This window comes from Copadichromis virginalis, linkage group LG19 (genome assembly GCF_057382275.1).
Source record: "Copadichromis virginalis isolate Kocher_CV1m ecotype Utaka linkage group LG19, C_Virginalis_male_GT1.1, whole genome shotgun sequence".
Taxonomy (NCBI): domain Eukaryota; kingdom Metazoa; phylum Chordata; class Actinopteri; order Cichliformes; family Cichlidae; genus Copadichromis; species Copadichromis virginalis.
In genome coordinates, this window is record NC_140636.1 from 26,288,985 (window position 1) to 26,312,123 (window position 23,139).

General features: G+C 40.3%; 1 protein-coding gene across 1 annotated transcript in view; it reads left to right on the forward strand.

The window, feature by feature from the left end:
* Positions 1 to 23,139, forward strand: part of LOC146686241 (DNA (cytosine-5)-methyltransferase 3A-like) — a 51,531-nt gene that overhangs the window by 13,966 nt on the left and 14,426 nt on the right. Inside the window, exons 5-14 of the mRNA XM_085440652.1 lie at positions 5,295 to 5,341; positions 5,980 to 6,126; positions 15,847 to 16,227; positions 16,816 to 16,974; positions 17,224 to 17,331; positions 17,952 to 18,108; positions 18,271 to 18,417; positions 19,077 to 19,121; positions 20,267 to 20,346; positions 20,497 to 20,609. Coding sequence (XP_085296778.1) covers positions 5,295 to 5,341; positions 5,980 to 6,126; positions 15,847 to 16,227; positions 16,816 to 16,974; positions 17,224 to 17,331; positions 17,952 to 18,108; positions 18,271 to 18,417; positions 19,077 to 19,121; positions 20,267 to 20,346; positions 20,497 to 20,609 — 1,384 coding nt within the window. The remainder of the gene's footprint in view (positions 1 to 5,294; positions 5,342 to 5,979; positions 6,127 to 15,846; positions 16,228 to 16,815; positions 16,975 to 17,223; positions 17,332 to 17,951; positions 18,109 to 18,270; positions 18,418 to 19,076; positions 19,122 to 20,266; positions 20,347 to 20,496; positions 20,610 to 23,139) is intronic.

Sequence of the window (23,139 nt, forward strand, 5' to 3'; positions counted from 1 at the left end):
ACAGTGAGGAGAAGCCTTAGAAGTAGACTGTATGAAGTGAAAACTATTAGGGAGTATACTATTAGGGACTGCATGAAGTTAAAACTATTGAAAAGCACTTGACCAGTCTGTCAAAAGGCTAATATTACTGTCAGAAAAAGTGTTACTCGTGCCTCTATTCAAAGAATGTGTCTTTTTTGAGGACACTGATTTGAAACCAGTGGAAAGTGCAACATTAAAGCACTGTTTACAACTTTAGTCTAATATAGGAGCATGCTAACTCAGAAAATTAACAGCAGCTTTGTAAATTCCCAGTGTTTCAGTGACAAATGTGTTTGTAATTATTTTTCAAACATTAAGACCACATAAAGAATGACCTAATCTCTAAAATTTTGAAAGGGTTGTCAGCACTCTTTTCCACGATAACCACTTTTAATGAGCCCTGTGCCGTGATAATCTAGAGTGAATTGTGGGAGTTTGCAGGAAACAACCTATAAGCATTCCTTTCCACTTTAGCTGTGTAACAGAAATGAAAGGTCTCAGCAAAGTTTCTCTCACAAGATAAGACCAGTTGTCGACATGTCAGACCAGTTTGTCAGACAGAGGAACTAGGTAGTGTGATAAAGCACCGTTAGCCACAAAGTCAAACAAACAACCTTCACAATCAGATACTCAGAGTAGAGGTTTGCAAGCACTCTGCAAGTCCTTCAAAATCTGCAGCAGATGTTAGCGACATGGCTGCATCATGGTGTTCACCAGCAGCTATGTGGGATGATACAGCAGAAAGTTTGCTTGAGATTTTAAGATTTTTTTTTAATCAACATGGAGAAAGGATGGTGACATTTTACAGAAATGTGAAAGCAGCAAGGCGTTATGCAAACACTCTGGCATGCGCATGTATGATGTTAACATTTACCTTATTGCATTATACTCAACAGCATATCAGACTGCAAAAAAATCCCAAAACAATCCATGCACGGGGCTTATTAAGGTTTTAACTAAACATTTAAAATGTGTTGGTATATCCTTTTTAGAGTGGAGAGACCTTGGTGGGAGGCACTGCGGTCGATCAATAGTCAGCTAAACAGGGTTTCTGTTATCCATCTGGAGGGTACAGGAAGGACTTTAGCTCCAGCAGGAGTTGAACTGAGCTCCAGCAATACTAGAGCTGGAACCCACTCAAACTGGCAAAGTATACTCTCTGTGGGCAACATTAGCCAGCTCCTCATGCAAACCCAGTGACCTTGGCAGTGTGCATGCCTCACCGATTTGTTATATAGTCACTTATTCCCGATGAGGACAAGGAGACCAGTAGAGAGGGGTGGGGTCAGGGTGTGTGTGTGGGGGGGTGGTGGTGGTGGTGCAGCAAGTTCAGCCACACATGGAACCAACTTGAAGAAGCTGCTAAGAGAGCGGACTATTGTTTGGACAGGTTTGCAGGGCACTTCACTAACAATCCTGTGCAGAAAACACGCCATCAAAAGTTGTCCTTAACCTCTTAGGACTCGAGTGTTATGATAGTGTTTGGGCTTTAAAACAGCAGCTAGTTATGTGTACTCTGGCTGTGCCATCATGCTAATTCAGGCCACAGCTGCCTCAATGTTGTGTGTATGCTGCCCCGGTGTAATATCACTGAGCCAGGGCCCTTTTCGAAACACGTGCCTTCATTCAGATTAAACATAGTGAAAGTAATACACGAGCTTCTGGTTTGAGCTTCTGTGATGAAGCTGATTTTGGCTTGCTTATCAATGTTTCTGCAGCCACTGTGGCAGAAAAACTTTTCATAAATCATGAATCCCTGCTGCCAGGCTAGCGTTTCAGTTGGGTGATATCCATGCTCGCAGGCTAACCTCTCGCTGCTCCGCTGAACACAGGCAAACAATGCCTTTTAAGAATGAATAACATGCCGTTGTTGGTGTGCACCCCCAGACATTAAATCATGGCCAAGTTAATGGGAAATCCCAACTGGAGCTTTTACTGTGTTTGAAGCATTTTTATTAGACTGCGGTTTCAGTGCACGTTTCAGCAAATATTTTCAGTGCCATTTTTGACAGCTTTACCCCGCTGCTGTACCTCTCACTTACGGTTTCGCAACTTCCTCTGTACAGTTAGGCACTCTTTCCTGTGCAAAACACTGGACTTGCTGGTACTCTTTAGCGTCTTGAGCAGTAATAATATATCAGCGGTGGGTAAAGCATGATGATTTCATGTAATTGCGTGAATGTTTTTACAGATTTTTAAAAAGAAGAGTAGAATTTTCCAGTAGTAATGTTGGGAGGTTTGCATTTTTGGATCAAAATGCCATAATACAGCGGTTAGAGCTTTTCTTATATGAATATCTCCTCATTTCTTGGCAAGAATAGCACCCTGAAAAAATTTAGCTTCTTACACTGAGTTTCTGCCCACTTAAACCCACACATATCCATGATTAGTTGTCTTTTTGCTTATAAATGAAGGACTATAGTTGTTAGATTGACTCATCCACTTAAAATCTAAATATTGCTCAAAATTCTTGAACGCTTGCTTGTTTACAAAGATTCTTATTACTATATTATTACTGTAGCTGGTTATAGTTTGACCTAAGGCTGGGCCATATCATACCATTCACGGTAATACCGGTATAATGTTGGGCAACGATAAGAAAATGAAATATCGCGATAGAATATGGGTAAAACGCACATGCGTAGTGCCTTTCTTTTCATACGCACATGGCGGAAAAAGCATGGTGGAGAATGAGAAGGGCGAAAGCGGGTCGTTGAATGAAACGGATGAACCAGAATTGGTTTGTAAAAATGCTGCAACTTCAGTGGTGTGGAACTGGTTTAGCTTTCGTCTGTCAGACACACAACAAAGCACTATTTTTGGTAGAGCATGCTAGCGGGACGGCGTTATTACCGTGTTCTTTGGAAAATACGGCACACTTAAAATCAATCCTTTGATTTTTCTGAAAATCAACAGTGCCCCTTATAATCCCGTGTGCCTTATTTATGAATTCTGGTTGTGTTTACTGACCTCGAAATGATTTTATGTCGTACACGGCGCTCGAAAATCTGTCAAATATTTTAGTACGACTTTGCTAACCTACGAACCCGCACCGCTTGATGGATTGTCGGAGCATTACGGCTATCGTAGGCAGGAGCCTCGCAGAGTGATACGTACTGTGCTTCAACATAATATTATCGTATTGTGTGTGTATAACCTCTTTTTAAGTTTTATGGATATTATACATGGTTATGCTGAGGCCAATTTCCACTAGAAATGCCTTTTGGTTAAACTGTCAGCAAGGAATTTGCATTTGCACTGTTAAATTTTTATATAACTTTAATGCTCATAAAAACAGCTGCTTGTTTAAGTAAAAATACATTGATGGGATTTTTTTTGTACTAATAAAGTTGTGGAGTTGTAAAGTATTTTGTCTAGTGTCAATTATATCGTCAGTTATATCGTTAACACAAATTTTCAAATGCATATCGTGATAAATATTTTTGGTCATATCGCCCTGCTCTAGTTTGACCTACTACTTACATTTGAACTACTTTTGTGCTGTTGTATAATTTAACGTGTGATATCATATTCTAAAAGTTGTACAGTGGCAATCAGACATTTTTAACTGCTGCATGAATGTAGTCTAGTAAACCGTACTAATAATCTGTAGGAAGTCCCTCAGAAATATTATATCAAAACTATCAATACTCATTTTTCTCATCGCCATGGATGCATGAGGGATTTCTTCTCTATAGTGTTGGCAGTGTTAAAGCCAGTTTGCAATTTTGGGGTGTCCAAGATAATGGAAATCCCAAAACGGTGCTTGTGTTGTACAGCGAGAGGCATTCAATGTAATCTTCAGTCTTCAGTCTTGCAACCGAAGATTATCTGGGACAAAAAAATTCTCACAGTGTCTAATATTTAGGACATTTCTAGCACAGCTTCACCTACTTCCAAGGTCTGTGGAGATAAGCAGTAGTTTTAGACAGGTTGACAATCCAGGAAAACCTGTGGTACTTCATTACGTATTGGTCAAGTAAGCACTGGAGCTTCAACCTCTTTAATGTCTTCCAACCAGCCAGCAGGAATGCATCATGAAGTGATGTGTCTAAATGGTATCAGTGGATTTTAAAATGGGCTAAACCAATTGACTGGGACAACCAAGAAGGAAAAATAGTTGAGTTGTGGCAGCAGCAGCGTATTTGTATGAAGTGTCCCCCCCAGCTGTTATCCTGACTCCATCATGAAGAGTGTAGTGTGGAAAGGAATAAAAAAACCCCCAAACAATATATTTAAAATGGAAAACTAAAGATAGGCTTGGAAAGGCGTATCAAACAGAAGTCTATTAAACAGGTGTGTGCAGGTAACTGTGTAAGTGTGCGTGTGTGCGTGTAGGTGTGTGTGTTTATATGTGTGGACAAAGATATGACACTGCAGTTATCTTTTGGATAATTTAAGATGTCATTTGGACTGTAGCCAGCTGGCCTCAGCTGTCAGGTTTTCTTTTTATTCTTTTTTATTTTTCCATTAAATTGATTCAGTGGGGTTTATTAAAACAGTTCCAAATGTGAAAATAAATCTTTTAAAACTAAGAAAAAAATAAAATAAAAATAAAAACTCCTACTGAATGAACTGTGAGGTGAAACCCTCCTGTTAGCTGTGAAGTCTGTGATCTTTGAATGCCCAAACTTAGCTTTGACAAAATTGTACTCAGCTAAGGTACAAAGTAAATTATTCACTCCTCAGCTTTAATACACAAAATAGGAGGCTGTTTTTTTCCTTCCAAAATAATGTTGACAAGCACTGGCTATTGTGTCTCCTCACTACATACATCTCCATCTACACAAGACAACTGCAGGGAAATGAGAATCCTGTGTCGATCCATTTCAGGCTTTGGAGATTGGCGGGGAGATTATATACAGCCCCAGAGTCACAGACGTGACCTGTGGAAAGGGGCCTTCAAAACTCACTCTCAGTAGTTAGGGAGGGGCCATGTTAATGGCAGCCAGCTGTGTTTCTCATGAAGGGGGGATATCAGGTCAGAAACACAACATTTGCAAGTAATCCTGGCCACCCTCCATCTTCATCATAATTTGGGCAGGCCCTCCGAATGTTCGGAGTGGCTATGGTATCTTTCAGCAGTTTATTAACTTGACTTTAATTTGATCAAACACGTCATTTATGGGGGTCAGATTAATATATGTATAATATGGCTCAGTGATGGACGAGAGCTCACTGAAGCTCAACATTGATACAGCGAAAGCCGATGCCAGCTCCCTCTCTCTTATGAATGATTCAGGCCATCCATTGTGTCACTGTCTTCTCTCTAGATGTGGAGCACAAGGAGGAGGATGGGAGTGATGCGGTAAAGACTGAGGTAAGATTTCTGTCCTGTTGTGTCTTTATTCTTTGGTTAATGTAGGTAAGGTGACTGTCCCACGTTGCAGAAGTGTAGCTTCATTTATTGAAGTGGGTGAATTACCTTGCTCGTGTCAAACCAGAAGTCAAACCGGTTGGGTTCTGAACTGAACATGGCAAAAATGAGAAGCTATTCCTTTAAACTTACTCATTAAACTTTTGCCACATGCCTTCCCATAAATGGAGCAAAGAAGCCTACACTGTATCAGCACCATTACACAAGTGGAGGCTATTCGTTTTCTTGCCTTTGGACTTATGAAAGAAATGGTACCTGATGGTGTATAAATTTGAAATATCAAATACACTTGGGAGCTTGTTGTATAAGTCGGTATTGTTGGCCTTGAGTCTGTTAGACATGGTGACATCATTTCTTCCTGCCTGACCAATCACCAGCATGCGAGACATCATATTTTTAGCAATGTAGTTAACCCCATCTTAAGTTTATTATTACCCAGTTGTTACCTAAATTGTTAATTTGCAGGTTGTAGCGACAGATCAGTCATTTTACTACAAATCTGGATGCTTCCTTATGACAGAAACTCTCAGAAGAAGAATCAAAAACAAATAGCTAACTTTTTTTTTTAACGCCTTAAACAGGGAGGTCGAGGCAGGCTGCGAGGGGGAGTTGGTTGGGAGATCAGCCTTCGTCAGAGGCCCATGCCCAGAATAACCTTCCAGGCTGGTGACCCTTATTACATTAGCAAGAGGACCAGAGAGGAGTTGCTGGCCAAGTGGAAGATGGAGGTGAGTACCCCAGCTCTGTCCCAGCCACCACAGACGGCAGGATGAGTGACAGGCGTTGACTAAAGCCGCCAGGGTAAAAGACAGAGCTCGTAGTGCATTCATGCTCTGCCAAGTGTATTTGATGGGTCATTTGATATCTCATGAAGGTACCATTTATTTCAGTGGATTTCCAGGCCTTTCTGGCTCAGTAGGCTCCTGTGTCTCCTGGCTTAGTTCTTGTGTCTTGCATTTGCAGAGAAGAAATCACACACAGCTGTGTAAATAGCATTCGTTTGGTGTGTTGATATGATTCATGCCTCCTGGATGAAAATGTGTTACATTTCGATTTGCATCATTCTGACTGCTTTTGGTGTGTTGAAGCTGAGCCAGCCAATGCAGTCTCCTAAGGACAGATTCTCCCTCTGTCTTTGTTAATATCGAATGTACTTTTAATTGGCTAGATCAGACTAAGTTTAGATTTAAGAAATGGTGTTTAAAAATTGAAGAAGTCCAGTGTGAGGATGATCTTGTAAGAGTAGTATTTTCAAAGCTTTCGCAGATGCTTATATATGGCACGGGTTCATAATTTAATGGGAAAGGATTCAGGAGTAAAAAAAGTAATTATCAGCATATTAACCCATTTTCTTCCTGTGTATTCAGTCAAATAGAAAAAAGTAGTGTATTATAGATGCACTTAAAAAAATTCTAGCAATGTATTTGTAAGGTTGTTAACAACTTGATGTGAAGACACTGCTTGACTCTGCCCACCATCTGCAGCTGTGCTGTGTACTTTGCTATTTGTACTGCAGAACGTATTATAGACAAAGTCAGAGTTCCTCTGCTGGACAAACACCAGCCGACTTTACTGCTTTGAAACGTAATCACAGTAGCAATCATTTCATCTTTCAACCCAACAGTTGCAGAGTAAATTTAATTTGTATATATAGCTATATGTAGCACTAAATCATAACAACAATCGCCTCAAGGTGTTTTGTATTTTAAAGTAAAGCCCCCCTGACAGTATTGCCAAATCAAACATACTGAGCAACCAGCTGTAGCAATCCCTATTGAATAATGGGGCTGCCGAAAGTAGATTTTATAGTGGCATGTAAATGCATCATGAGTCGAAAAGAAGCACTCAGTGCATCATGGGAAGTCCCCCAGCAGCTTCAGTTGGTAGCAGCATAACTAAGGCCTCAGTCGCACAGGTCTTCAGACAGGTTGGCAACCCCCTGCCAATCTCCAGTCGGTAGAGAAAAATGTGTATGCCCTGACAGGTTGCTGAGTGGTTCCTCGAGGTTGCTGGCTGCTACTGGGTGAGATTGGATGCAAAGAAGGTGCTGCATCAAAAACCTAATTGGTTTGTTCAGCAGCAGATTTCTGTGGCTGTGGTTGCATGGATTTGCAAACATGTGGTTGCAAAACTTGAAAAGGTTCTACTTTTGCAAAGTGCAAAAGTAGAACTTTTGCTATTCAAGTAAAAGTTGTCCCTTTTTGCTGAAACCAACACACTTCAAAAGATGCAACTTTTACTGTGAAAATAAATGGTTTCCTTTTTATTGTTTGCATTCCACTCTTCACAGACTCCCTATGGTTTAGCATGTAGTTGGAGTGCTTTTAGACAAGCTGACCTCTTCTGTATGGGCGACTGCAGCGAAATACTAGCAACCAAAGCAGTTGTAAGAAATTTTTTTGCATGTCATCATCTTTTTGATTAATTACATATATATTTTTTCTGACCAGGCGGTCGCCATTCAGTCTCTAGGAGATTAATGGAAGGTCCAGGGTCACCGAGTACAGCGCTAACTCTAAGCTTTATCAAATATGATAGTTAGAGAGCATGCTTGTTTACCAAATGCAAACTGGGAGGTTCCACAGGTGAAGTGCCTGAAAGCTGAAGGGTCTGCCTCCCATTCTACTTTTAGTCTACACTCTGAGAGTGAACTGCTCTAATACAAAAAAATATGTTGGAGGCCAATGATTCAGGACTTTGTCAGAATAAGGATTTCAAAGTCATTCCTGAATTTAGAAGGAAGCCAATAAAGAGAAGCTGAAATAGGAGAAATATGATCTGTTTTTATGGTCCCTGATAGTACTCTTGCTGAATCAAACAGCATTTGCAAACCAGGAATTTCCACTTGTCTAATTTTACTGTTGGATGATGTTGCATTGTGGTACAGTTGGCCTTCCTTTTTTTCTTATTTTTGCCAGAACCAGTGGCCACTTCCAAATAAAGGAGGGGATTTTTACGCAGGTTTTATGAAGACCTCTGTGCTACCTGTTAACACACTTCAAACAATATTTTATATCCATTAACTACACTCAGAACAATCACACAGCTTGCTCTTTTATCTTCTGGCAAATATTTATCCTTGATTTTTCTTTTTAGAACATTTATCATCTGTGAATGATGATAGATCATCCTTCATCATTGTAAAATTCTCCACATTGCTTACTTAATCCTCATAGTAATGTGATGGCACCTACCTTCATCTGTTACATAATGGGGAGTCTTCCATTTCTTCTGCTGCTCGCTTCTCCCTCTGCTCTCCTCGGGACCGTAAAAGTGTCTCCAGAGAGAAAATATTGCCAAATTAGTCCTACGAGTGAAATGTCATAAAATACAAAGTGGGTAGTTCACATTTTCCAAACAGAGGTGGATACTCTTGAAGAAGTAGCTGTACAAGACAGGGATTTATGGGGATTTGCAAGATGCAAATTTTAAATGTACCTGCTCCCCCCCCCTTCCCCATCCTTTTCTTATCTGGCTTTTTGCAAGCTTTGAACTCATTTGCATAAAAGGATGATTTGTTTTGACATAAAAGCCCTTTCTTGATATGATTCATATCCCGTAATTTTGGTTCTGCTCTTGCTACAAAGATCTTTGCTGTTGCATTCTGCTGCAACAGGGGCCATATGTTGTTGAAAGGCTGTCTTGCACTTTCTCCAGGATCCCTGTTTGTTTCATTTGCCCTGTGTTACAGTGGACTTCTCGGTCTCTCCCTCTCCTTTTCCCTGCTCCATTCTTCCAAGGACCCCTCCCCCAGCTATGGAAATGAACTCTGTGCTATGGATATGAGGGTGAAGATGAGGTTTGCAGCAAATTTCCAACCCTGCTTGCAAGAGAGCCTCTTGGCTCCTTGCCAAAACTTTGCAAGTCCTCTCTAGCCAACCAGCGTTCCTGTCGGCAATCACCTGACCCTGAATTCCCAGACAAAGAAATGTTCATGCTTTCTTTTTTTAAGCGATCTCTCCTACGCCAAGAGTGGGGGTGGAAAAAAAACTTCAGCCCCACACTGGATTATGAGGGTTGCACGCTGGCGTGTATGGGTATGTGCACTGCATTGTTTGTTTGATAACACAGGGGGATAGTGTGCATGTCTGATTAGCCTGCTTACAGCGAGGCGAATATGCTGACTTCAGGTATTTCCACGAGAATTGTTGTGGACCATCTGCTCTGCACGGCTTAAAGGGAAACGTCTCTTTAAAAAGGAAGAGGGAGCAGGGAGCTTTAGCCGTGTTTGGGAAAAAGTTGATTGGCATGAAAAAAACTTTTTCCCCTGGGTTGAATACTTGCTCAAACTATTTCCTGCTTCAGAGCAGCAGCTAGAAATGTTAGAATAGCATTGTTTTTAGAGGTGAAGTATATTTAACTTTTGAAAAAAATGTTTGTTTTTTATTTCCTCAGTGCCGGTATCCTTCACCTTACATAACATGCACCTAGAAAAAGTGTGAAGTGAAGCCCTTTTCTTCCTATCTTTGTGCACTTTGTTCTGTTTGACTCCTAACATAGATTACTGTAAAAACTCAATCCCTTAGAAATATTTTAAGTGGCTTTTTTTTGTTAACAACTCTAGTTGTGGATTAATGGAGAAGTTGATTTATGTATTCATGGGTAGCTCTGTAAAATTCCTAATTATCTCTTAAAGGGATGTAATACAATGAGAAACAGATGGCCTTTTTTAAAACGTATTTTCTGGGCGATGTGACCCCCCGCACCCCCTCTTCCGAGGACACTCATGTTGTAGGGATCAGTGCTAAAAACAGCCTAATGAAAGCAGTAGCCGCTGAACCTGACATTTGTGCATTTTTGCAAAGTATTTCCACGCTAAAAGCTTTTTCAAAGCTTAGGATCAGATTATTCTCCATTTGGAGTTAACTACACCTGTTGTGGCTTTAGTTTTTATTATTTTGCTGCAGTTCTGCTCAGCAGATAAGCTTAGGTCTTTGCACTGAAAAGACATCTCACTGCATTATCCATCACACAGTCACACAAATGAGTCCCCGCTGTGCCTCCCCTGCCTGTTGCGCATGACAGACTACTGCATTCAAAGGTCACACTCTTTTGTGTTGTTTCAAAGGCTCAGTGTAATTTTTGTGACAGTGTATTTCGTCTAATGTTTAGGATACCTGATTGTTTTGACTAAATGGCATTTTTTCTTGAAGTTTTAACACGCTTCTCTCTGTAATCAGATTTGATTTTCTCTTTGTAGCTGGATCATATTATTTTTAACATGCACAGTGTTGTTTCATCTCAGCAACTGCACTTTTAAATCTTTGACCCGTAAATACTGAGACGTCTATAACTTGTAAAGTTAATAACCATATAATAGACAGTTGCTGACTGCAGCTATGCAGTAAAAGTGACCTTTTTGTTAACAAGTGCTGCCAGATTTGATAGTAAAGTATCATCTGCACACCCCAGAGACCAATATCACTTCTCTTTTTTTTCTTCCTCCGTTGCAGTGCACTCTGTCACCCCTTGAGCCCTCAGGGTATCATGCAGCACAGCCTCTAAGTCTGATTATCCCTTATTGTGCGCCCAACATGTCTCCACAGTCTGCCAGGGGCCTGCAGAGCTTCTGTTTTCTCTCTGCTCATAAGAAAGTCCACGATCACTGGAAGCTTAGTCTTGCATGATACTTTAGAACATTTAACATAGTTTTTTGGAGGGTGGGGGAAGGGGGATTGTGTAGTTGTTTTCAGCACATTTATTTTGCAGTGTTTTTACAACTACAGTATGTCTGCTGTCATTTTTGGTATTGTTGTTCAGCACGGCGTGACAGCGGATATATGGTATTTCTGGTATCTGGTATTTCTAAGCTGTCAGTGACGGGCAGGCGTGTGTAAGTGATAAAGACCGCATTGTGTCTCTGCTACCTCCTTTCGTATTTTCCCCTTTAGACTCTGAGGGCCTGTCTTGCTGGTGGAGCTGCACACACACTGTGAGGCCCCCAAAAGGGGGCAAGACAAATATCTGGTTCTTATAGCCACTGTACTTTCTCTCCTCCCCCCACTGGCATTTTCAGCGTCACTTTCTCATTGGCTCCGAGGAGAAGGAGTCATGGAGACAGCCGAGTCCTAAAAACACAAAAACGAATGCAGGAAAAAGGTGCTTCATTGGCTTTTACAGATAACTCTGTATACCTGCAATTACCAGTCAACAAATATGAAGAAACTCACTGTGCCAGTTTAATTCATTAAACCAAGACTAACTAACCTTCCAGTTAGTCTTAAGTCAGCTCATTTCGTCACAGCTACACCAGTGACTGCCCTCCTCACTTGCCCATAACAACACGGATTATTCCACCACAAACTATGTCAGCTTAACTGGCATTTGGTAGTTTTTGTATTTTACCAACTGGAACCGCACATTCACGCAGGGCTCTCGAACACTAACTTCAGTGTTCTTGTACTGGAGCCAAGAGGCCTAACACATATGGCCAAGGGCTTTGAACCATCCATCCCGCACTACAGTACAGATATTTATAAACCACAGCAGAGCCTCTTGATTAAAGAGCACATGTTTCTACTCTTCTGCGCCGACACCCCTCCCCATGCTCGGCACTACCTCCCCTTAAAGGCACTATTGTTTACTAGTCACACTGGGGGAGAGGACGGAGCGTTGTGCTATACTCTCTCTCAGCCTCTCTGCTGTTTGACTTTTTTTCCTCCTCTTCCCACAGAGCCTCTGAGTGAGATATGAGAACCTGAGAAACACTTGAGCAAAAGTAAGCACAGCTGTGCAGCACTGCTCTCACGTGGAGCCTATAGTATGACCAGCACGTGTTTACATATGGTACTGCATATATTCTGTGTGTGACAAAGGAAAAGAAAGAAAGGAAGAAGAAAGTTAGCACGTGTTCGCAGTACAGCCCTACTGGGTGTGTGTTTGAGAGAGAGAGAGAGAGAGAGAGAGAGACATCAGAATGAGTGCAGCTGTTGGGGATTTGCTGTGAGAGGCTTAAGTCCCGGCTGTGTCTCGTCCTCTCTGATCGACCTAGCGGTTCAGTGTCAGGTACCACAAACCAAGTGAACGATACACTGCAGGTCTGTACACTATAGAGTTATTGTATTCAGTGCTGCTGATGAATAGGTCTCACACGCAGAGATAAAGACGCGTTTGCAAAGGCTACCATTCTGCATTTACACAGCAGAAATGAGGCGTGCCTCTTATGTTCTATAGCTAAATAGCTTCAAATCCGTCAGCCTCTGTACAGCTATATCTATATCTGAGGGAAGCATTTCATGCATGACCAGATTTATGGAAGACTGGGCTGCGTAACAAATTGTTACCCTTGTGAGTAAAAAACTGTGTCCATAGAAGTTGTTGGCAGTTTTACTGCTTCTCGGATGAGAGGTGAAACGTCTTCAAGCAACTTAAAGAAGTCCAGACGCTTTTCTTTGCAAGCTCCTTTGACTACGATGACCTGGATGACTGAGAACCTTCACAGACATTTTGGCAGTTTTACATTTTTTTTATTTTTTATTTTTTTTACTTCTTTGATATATTGCGTTTATATTTCCTTGAGGTTAGTAAGACCCCCCCCCCCCCCCCCCCAAAAAAACAAACAACAAAAAACAAAAAGAAACATCACACCACCCCCTATAAGCAAGCACTTTGTGACAGTAGGAAGGAAATACACTCTTCTAACATGAGGAAACCTTTACCACAAGCAGGATCAGGAAGGGGCAGCCATCTGCTGTGACCGGTTGGGCATGACAGGAGGAAGACAGGACAAAAGATTCATGATGGGAGAGATATTTAATAATTAATAAAGATTAAATGTGATTTAGTGATGTATTAACAGAGGTACTGAAAACAGACTGAATGAGCAACAGGAAGCCCCCCCTAGCAGCCTAAGCCTGTTGCAGCATTACTAAAGAAGGGTTCAGTGTCACCTGATCCATCCCTTGCAGTGTTCAGGATCAACTGAAGGCTCTTCAAGGAGTTTTTAAAGCAACCTGATTATAACGAATTACAGTAGCTCAGCCTAGAAGTGAGGCACAGGTTACACATCATTTATCTACCTTTGTTTATTTTCAATTAATTTTTTAACTTGAAAATGTCAAACTGTGCCTATTTTTGTGGTTTAAGAATGTTGCAAATTGATAAATACTCACATAAAGGACGTTGGTAAATGATTAAGCTTCAGTTTAACACTTCAGTAGGTTGTCCATCAAACACAAACCACAGTGTTATCAGGCTAAAGGGTCGCACACCCATGTTTAGCTGCAAAGCGTGGGGGTTTCTGCTCTGATAGCCAAGAGGTATGTTATATGAGGATTTGGTTCAAATAAGCTAGATTTTTCACAGCGTTTTGAGAAATATTATAGTAAATGAAGTTAAGACAGCAAATATTTGAAATCTTGATGTTTCATCATTGCTTGGCTGATTTTTTTATTTTTTTTTGCAAGTACCTGGGTTTCCTGTGCTTCATTACATATCTTGACAAGTTGGTGGGGTATTAGTTAAGTTATTAGCTAGTGCTACCATGCTGAAAAAGACAGCTGCTAATTAGCGCCAAGTAACATATAAACAAAGTATCACTCACCAAAACTGGTGCTCAGAATTTTTGAAAAGGTACAATTATTTGCACAGCAAGTCAGTATTTGTCACACAGTTGTAGGGCTGGGAGATATGGCCTAAAATCCATATCATGGTATAATTTGAAGCATGTGCGGTAACGATATATATTGCGATATATTCTTTTCTTCTGTATAACGTATTTTACAAAGTATAAGGCACACTTAAAATCCTTTAATTTTCTCAAAAATCGACAGTGTGGCTTATGTATGAATTCTGGTTGTGCTTACTGACCTCAAACAGATTTTATGTGGTACACGGCGCTCAAAAATCTGTCAAAAATGCTTTAGTACGACTTTGGTAAGCTATGAAGCCACACCGCCTCGGAGCATTACGGCTACCGTAGTCAGGAGCCTGGTAATCTGGGTCCAAAACTCCATCTGCTTCAGGTCCCAAAGTCAAAGGAACACTGCGGCATTACTGACAGTTAAAAACTGTCTAAATTATTTCATCTTTAATAAAATGATCAGCGTTGCTGCTTTACCAGTTGTAACAATTAAGTTTAACATCCAGGCATCCATGAAAACAGAATTTATTAAATTCAACACAATGGGGTCCTTAGGGACTAGAAAAGCGCTATACAAATGCAGGCCATTTACCATTTACCATTCAACGGAGTTAGAAGTTAGCAGGAAGTTAGCTCGCTGGTTTCCACCTAAACATGACATGCCATGTTCTGACTGAGAGATATCTGAAGAAATTCAAACGTACAGCTCTGCTATCACTTCCAACATAAATGAGGACAGAAAACTAAGCAGTGACGTTTGTAGGGTTACTGAAGTTGGACTAGCTGGTATATAATAATGTCCTACGTGATTGCTAGCAAAACAGCTATGTTAGCATAACATTAGCACAGTGAAGCTGAAGGATGAACGTTAACTTTTTTCCACTCGATAAAAGTTAACGTGAGGGTTCTGCTGGTTAGGGACAAATGCAATTGCATAGCAGGATGCTATAAACGGACCAAACTTCAGTCAGGAGAACAACTAAGATAATCCATCCACAATACGAGGTTAGTCATTAATATACAGCAACAACATGGGAATAGAGCAGCTGCGAGGGAATTCGGCATTAATGAATCAATGGTAGGGAAGTGGAGGAAGCGCAGTTTTTGACTTTCCTCATATTCCAGAAGTGCTTTGTCTCTTTGCTATTACTGTCGCCCGGTGTTCTGGGAATCCATCCTACCCGAAAAAACATCCTACCCAATGTTAGATGATGTTGTTTGCAGCCGCTGCAACCAGGCGCAGCTTGATAATGACACCATCAACATGTGCTATTGCGGTATAGTAAAAATCTACTGCTGGCCAAATTTATATCGTTTCTACCATATACCGTTTCTACCGCCCACCCCTACACAGTTGCATGAAAAGACACAAAATGAGAGATGCAGATGAAGTCTGGAACATAGCTAGCTGTTACAGCTCCGTCCACCTGTAATTTTAAGGCTTAATAATATTTAAAACGGAGGTGTTAACAAATCAGATCCTGCACAGCTGGTGTGAGGGCAGTAATTTTTCTATAAATACCAAAACCATGTTTTAACATGGGAGGGTATGGTTATTGAGTTGCTGTTGGAGCCAGCCTCAAATGGCCAATCCAGAAAGTGCAGCTTTGTGCTCTTACTGGTTAGCTTCATCACAAGTGGCTTCTTTTTCTTCTTTTTTCACAGTTATTCTTCAGCTGTTTGTATTAATATACAAACAGCTATGTCTGATTTGGTCACATTTATACATATTTTTTGTAAATTATATTTTTTTAAATCCTCTAATAGTGTAAATTCCTGATATCTTGATATCTAGCTTAAACTTACTTAAACTCAGTGACTGCACGCATCATGTCCTCATCTCTGTTATCACTTGGCTTTGTTTCAGGCAGAGAAAAAGGCCAAACAAATGTCAGCAATGAACGCGATGAAGGATCACGAGGATAATGAAACAGAGACCCGGAATGAAGAGGTCTCAATAATCAAACACCCACAGCCTTCAAAGCAGCAGCCGCAGCAGCAGCTGCAGCTGCAGCCGCAGCCACACACTAAGTCTCAGTCACAGCCTCAGTATCAACAGCAATCACCGCTGGTGCTGCCACAGCAACAGCAACATCTGCAACATCAGCAGCCACCTCAGCAGCAGCAACAGCAGCAACAGCCTACTGACCCAGCTTCCCCCACTGTGGCCACGACCCCAGAGCCTGTCGCCATCGAAGGAGAAGACAAGACATCCCCCAAGACTCCAGACACTGAGTCTGAGTATGAGGTAAGATCATTTTGGGTTTCCCACTGACTCGTGTCTGGTTGTAAGCTAGTCTGTACTGGATAAAGGATCCAGTTGACGGTGAGGGTTCATCTTTATCATGCAAGGTAGCCGGTCACGTTCTGGGAATGTATTCATTTCAGATATTTACATAATTTCTTCTGGGATTGTTAAGAATTCTGATTGTGACATCTGCAAACTTTAAAGGGCAAACGAAGCATTCAAATAAATGACAGGTTTTTAAATATGCACTAATTTAACGGTTATTTGGAGTAGATATGTGTAAATCAATTACTTAATTCGGCAATTATTCAACCTATTTTCATAAGCTGTACTTTTTTCATAGTTTTCTCCCACATAAAAATCCCTAGCATTGTTAATTTTATGGGAAAGTGAGTTTAGCTTTCTCAGAAAAAAAAGGTGATTTGTGATGTTGCTACGGTCACCATTTTCATATAAACTTTTTTATCTAAGCGATCTAACCATCCAAAAAGTAAAAAATATCCCTAGACAGGCTGTTGAAAAAAGGTTTCACAACTCTGCCCACAAGTCATAGCAGAGGGGATGATTTGTCTTTTCTTTTGGCTGCAGGACGGTCGTGGTTTTGGCATCGGCGAGCTGGTTTGGGGGAAGCTCCGAGGATTCTCTTGGTGGCCAGGCCGCATCGTATCCTGGTGGATGACAGGACGTAGCAGAGCTGCTGAGGGAACCAGATGGGTCATGTGGTTTGGAGATGGAAAATTCTCAGTGGTGAGTCTTTAGAGCCAACATTAATATTGCTGTTAGGTCTTTTTTTTTTCTTCTTCAAGCAAAACAGACGTCTGTTTATAGTGACAGCCACAGACTTTATAATGAGCTTATTGGTTTTATTTACTCAGCCAGATGATCCTTTAGAATATAAACAGAAAACTCAATGTCTGGAAAGTTTTTTTTACCTCAACACGATTCCTTTAAACATGCGGTGTAAACAATCGTTTATTTTTATGTGTATTTTCACAGGTTTGTGTAGAGAAACTATTGCCTTTAAGTTCCTTTAACAATGCCTTTCACCAACCAACTTACAACAAGCAGCCCATGTACAGGAAAGCCATCTACGAAGTCTTACAGGTGAGCATGGGAGAAGATTTTAGGGCACAGCTTTCGTTGTAGTTAAACCTTTAAACTTACAAAGCGAATGTATCTGACATTCATATTTTTTACATGTTTTCAATCTTTCATGTAAAGACTTCAATATCTGCTGTGGCATTAAACCAAAGCCTACTGACACTTAGCTTGGCATAGCATAAAGACTTGAAGTAGGGTTGAAGCAGCTGCAATGGTTCTTTAGAAAGGCCACGAATATTAACATGGCACATCTTGTTTGTGTCTTTGTGTCTTTTTGCAGATATAGAATAAGAAGTAACTTTATTCCATGTTCCCCAGTCTTTTTGAGCATCTCAGGAAGAGGGTGTTTAAGAAGCTTTATGAAAATTGCAGAAACGTTTCTGCAATTACCATAATTTGGAGAGCCAAATGCAAAAAAAACAAAGAAGTAATTTCAAAATAAGTGCTCTCAATGAGAAATTCAAGAGCAAAATTATCCAAGACGCCCCGCAGGCAGAGCCCTCTCAAATTATCCACCCATTTTAGGCATAGTATTAAACTGAATGGGACTAAAGGATCTTTACTGTAAATATCATAGAATAAGAATACATTTTTGGTGAAAAACGTTTTGAATGTGTTTGTAGGTGGCTAGCAGCCGGGCAGGAAAGGCCTTCATGGCCTGCCCTGACAGTGATGAGACAGAGACCTCAAAATCCGTGGAAATGTTAAACAAGCAGATGATTGAGTGGGCTATGACAGGATTTCAGCCCACTGGACCCAAAGGCTTGGAGCCACCAGAAGGTAAGATGACATCACTATTTTAACCCTATTTATGACCCATCTGGAAGAGTTAAAAATTGCTATATATAATGGCATAGCAGATGTATTCTATACACTTGGTAATTAAAAACATCCGTAACATTTGGTGCAATATTAATTTTTTGCTTCTGTTGTGCACCCCAGAGGAGCGTAACCCATACAAAGAAGTTTATCCTGAAATATGGGTAGAGCCAGAAGCAGCAGCCTATACACCTCCTCCAGCCAAAAAGCCTCGCAAAAGCACAGCAGAGAAACCTAAGGTCAAGGACATCATTGATGAGAGAACACGAGGTAACGTGCCTCATTTATTGGGTTATATTGGAGTCATGAACTCTGTGTCCAGCTCCTTGGGGAGGTTGCGGCGGTGTTTTACATCACTATAGTGGTCTGGGAGGTAAGGTATGGACAAGAGATCCATTAGCAAGTGACGTGAGAAGGCAAAAAGATTCAGGTTGCTCTAAAGACAATAAATAGATGCTATCTAGAAAGACAGTGCCCTGTCTTTATTACAAGTATTACTCATCCTCCGTCTCTTCCAAATGACAAAAGAAGAAAAGAAGTGTAATTCAATTCAGTTTTATTTATGTAGTGTCAAATCACAACAACAGTTGCCTTAAGGTGCTTTATAATGTAAAATAAAGATCCCATAGTAATACAAGGAAAACAGAGGAAACTCCAACAATAACATAACCAAATGTGTATTTTGACTGACCCATCAAATGATCTGTTTGTTACATTATTTCTTTATATATCATGAAAGCATTTGTGCTGTCAGGGATTATCATGATGACTGATACTTTAAGTGGTTTCTGACATGTTTGGCGAAGAAGTTTTATTTGCGTGATACCATCTTAAATTTTAGTTTTATTTATTTTTTCCTATATTTTTTTGAATTTACTTCTAAAAAAAAATGAAGGAACTAACACAGATTCTTCATTTCTCTGTGTCAGAGCGACTTGTTTATGAAGTGAGACAAAAGTGCCGCAGCTTAGAGGGTAAGTGAAATGTTCTCTGTGTGCTCTTGCTTGTAGCAACACCGAAGGGCCTCTCAGGAGGCACCGACACACCTCTTATTTGTACCTGTTGTTGACGGGCAAAGCCGATTATATGCATGCATCTGTGTTCACAAAATAACAATGAGTAAAAAGGAGGAAATGGGTTTTCTGTAATTTCATCTACCTTATTAGCAGCTTTGTTTGTTTTCTCATAACCTGATAGCTAAACTAACTAGATCTAGACCTACAGTTGTGGTCAATGTTTACACACACTTATGGTCATGAATAATAATTTGGGGCTCAAACATACATTTCATTCAGTCTCTCTTAGCAAGTTGCAGCTCAACCCTTCTGAGCCATCAGCAAGCTTCTGGAATAATTATGGCTGTATATCTGACTGGTCTTCTAGGTGGTATTGACAGAATTAATTTAAATTTGTTGGTTTTCTGGTACATAGTACACACATTTTCAATAAGGTTCAGGTTGAAGCCTTGGGAAGGCCATTCCAGAAGCTTAATTTTAGCCTGCTTTATTCATTTTAAAATCAGTTTTGATGTGTATATGGGATCGTTGCCCAGCTGGGACATCCAATTATATCAAAGTTTCAACCAGCTGTTGATTTGAGGTGAAGTTAAAGGATTGGGTGATGCTACCACCATGCTTGACAATTACCTGACAGCTGGATAGCGAAGTGTTTCTAGGTTGAAACACTCACCCTTACTACTCTAAGCATGCTTCTTGGTGTTGTTGCCTATCCTCTGTAATGCTGGCAAAGAGAAACTACCAGTCATGATCACTAATGAGAAGCTAACAGGCCTTGTCAAGTTAAAAGACATTGCAGAACCTTCAGCACCAGTTATTCAAAGATTTATACTTCTGACCATGTTTAGATAAGAGAAAATCCAAAATAAATTAAAACTAGTGCAAAGATGTATGCTGTACAATCATCCCACTCTGGAAAAATAACAGGAAATCATTAAAAGTACAAATTACCCTTCGTGTCCCATGATGAGCGTATGGAAACTTCTGACCACAACTGTATCTCATAGATATTCAAATTGTTTCACAGAGGTGTGAGTTCTGGGTGCTCACTCCTCTCAGAGCTCTGCCTGTTAAATACTAACACGGTGTTTCTCTTACTGCAGACATCTGTATCTCCTGTGGAAGTCTGAATGTTAGCCTTGAGCACCCTCTTTTTGCTGGAGGAATGTGTCAGAGTTGCAAGGTAAGCTGCGATAAAGGCTTAGACTTGGACTCAACTAGGGTGTTATTAAAAGTCACAGCAAATTTCAAAGCTCCTAATAAACAACACATATTTTAAGCAGCAACTGATGTGACCCCGTGTCTTAGAGTATATTTTGGATATTTTTTGCAGAACTGCTTCCTAGAATGTGCTTATCAATACGACGACGACGGCTACCAGTCATACTGCACTATCTGCTGCGGGGGACGAGAGGTGCTCATGTGTGGGAACAACAATTGTTGTCGGTAAGGTTTCTACCATGAGAGCCTGTGTTGCAATTACATGGATGTGCATGGAGTCTGGTAGAACTAGATTTAGTCTACATATACAGCTACACATTACCTGACCTGAGCACAGCCTTTTTTATAGTTTTGATATGCTAAGTGGTCAAGACAACAGTTGGATTTTTAAAACCATAGCTATGAGGGATTTTCTTGGTGCAAAGTTGACAGAAAGGCAACAGTAACTGAAATAACTGCTCATTACAACCGAAGTATGTAGAAGAGCATCTCTAAATTTGCAACACGTCAAACCTTGAAGCATTAGAAGCCTACAGCAGCAGAAGACCACACCAAGTGGCACTCCTGTGAGCTAAGAACAAGAAACTAAAAATAAACTGACCTTCCATAACCTAAATCTACTGTTAGTAGAGTATGAAAGGGTCTTTAAAAAAACTTGCAATCTTTGCAAAATTCTCATATGCTTTCTTCACACCTTTATTACAGGATAATCAGCCAATTGACTTGTTCTCAAATCTCTTTGTCATAAAAAATACTCATAAAATTATTGCTTAATAAAGAACATTGTGAAGCTGTGTAGCAAATAACAGCAATATTTTTTATTTTTGAATAGGACAGTACTTGCCTCTAAATTTACAGTTGTTTTTCCAGCACAGATAGCAGGATTGTGCGTTCACTGCTCATATTGGATGCACAATAAAGGCTTTGTGATGGGTCACTAATCTCGTAGCAGTGATGTAAGGCAACATCGTGGCAGCCCAGTGGAGAACTTGCTGATAGCAAATATTTTATAAAGTGTGGTTGCACTGTATTTCTGTTGAATAGAGCATTGTTAAACATAAAGAAACAGACTGGTGTTCTCACACAGTTAGATTGAAGTCTAGAAAAATACCATTGAGAACAGATTGAGCTTTGTCAGAGGCATGCTGGACTGATCACAAACAATGCTATTTTTGGATGGTGGCGTTTGACATTTGGATGACAGTGTTAACGATAACTTGCTGCTTCTCAAAACCCACAAACCCCATTAAAAACCTTTTTATCTACACCTTTTAAATACAAAACAAAGAGTGATAATGAAACTGTGCACCTTTTCTTGACCTATGACCAGTGTTGGTCAAGTTACTTGAAAAAAGTAATCAGTAACTAATTACCGATTACTTCCCCCAAAAAGTAATCCCGTTACTTTACTGATTACTTTTTCAAAAGTAATTAATTACTTAGTTACTTAGTTACTTTTTAAAAACACGATTTACAACCTGAAGAGGTGATAAAGTGATAGATCTTTCAGCCCATTTCTACTTTTTCTGCATAATCCATCATACAAAATGTAATCAAATGGAAAAGTCTCTTGTTTTTAACTTGTTTTATCAGTTTTAATCTTTTAACTTTATGCATCAAGCAAAAATTTAATTATATGCAACAGTCTCTGACTGGAAGAAATTTGCTTAACATTTAAACTTATTTTCTGCACATTCCAGCACATAAAATATTTTTTTTTGTGTTTACACTCAGTCTTTCAAATAGATGCAAGTAAAACACAGCAGAAAATAAATAACATCAAAGACTAGCGGTCCTGTTGCTCTATTTTCACCTGTAAAGCAGGAGTAGCGTAGGCGGAGGTTTACCCTGGTGCAGGTGTGCCGCGGCGGTCAGTTGAAGAATCCGCGAGTTTCTCAGCGTACTTGGTGCTTGCTTGGAAGTTTAGGGGCTTTTTTCGCTATAAAGAGAAGTTTTCTTCCCAGGCACAACGGACGCTAATGTTTTTGTCACTTTTTATGGAATTAAACTCAAAATAAGGTCAGTACTTCCACGCTTTAAACGCTGCACGCTCATACTCTCTCCTGCATTCGATATATGATCCATTGTTGATCTGCACACAGCTGTTGTCACGAACGTCGCACTTGCTTACGTCACTGTCATGAGACATTCTGGCAAAAAAATCACGGTTTTAGTAACGCAGCGTTCCTACGGGAAAGTAACGGTAATCTAATTACCGTTTTCGCAATAGTAATCCCTTACTTTACTCGTTACCTGAAAAAAGTAATCAGATTACAGTAACACATTACAAGTAACGCGTTACTGCCCATCTCTGCCTATGACTGATAAACTGATCTAGAGAAGAGAGACATGTCGGTCATGTTCATGTTGTATAATTTTATTTGAAGGACACAGATGTTCTCCTACGATCATTACGGTCAGCAAACCCCCTCATACGAGTCCTTGGTACTCATTGGTTGATTTTCTTTTTGATCTCAGCCTGTAAATATTTGGATTTGTATCTTGCCTACTTGATGAAGTATTCAAACCACCTTTGTGGTTGTTCTTATTACAGCAGGTGACTCCAGGGCAACATTTGTCTGTCATAAAACACACACTGATAGCTGGTGACTTTGGAGGCCATGTGAATACAGTGAAGATGCTGAAGATGCAATTTTGAGAATATTTGTTCTTTATATCAAGGTACATCAAAAGATGGGTACACTGTGATCATAAAGGGGGTGGATGAGGTCAGCAAGAGTAATCAAACTGGCTA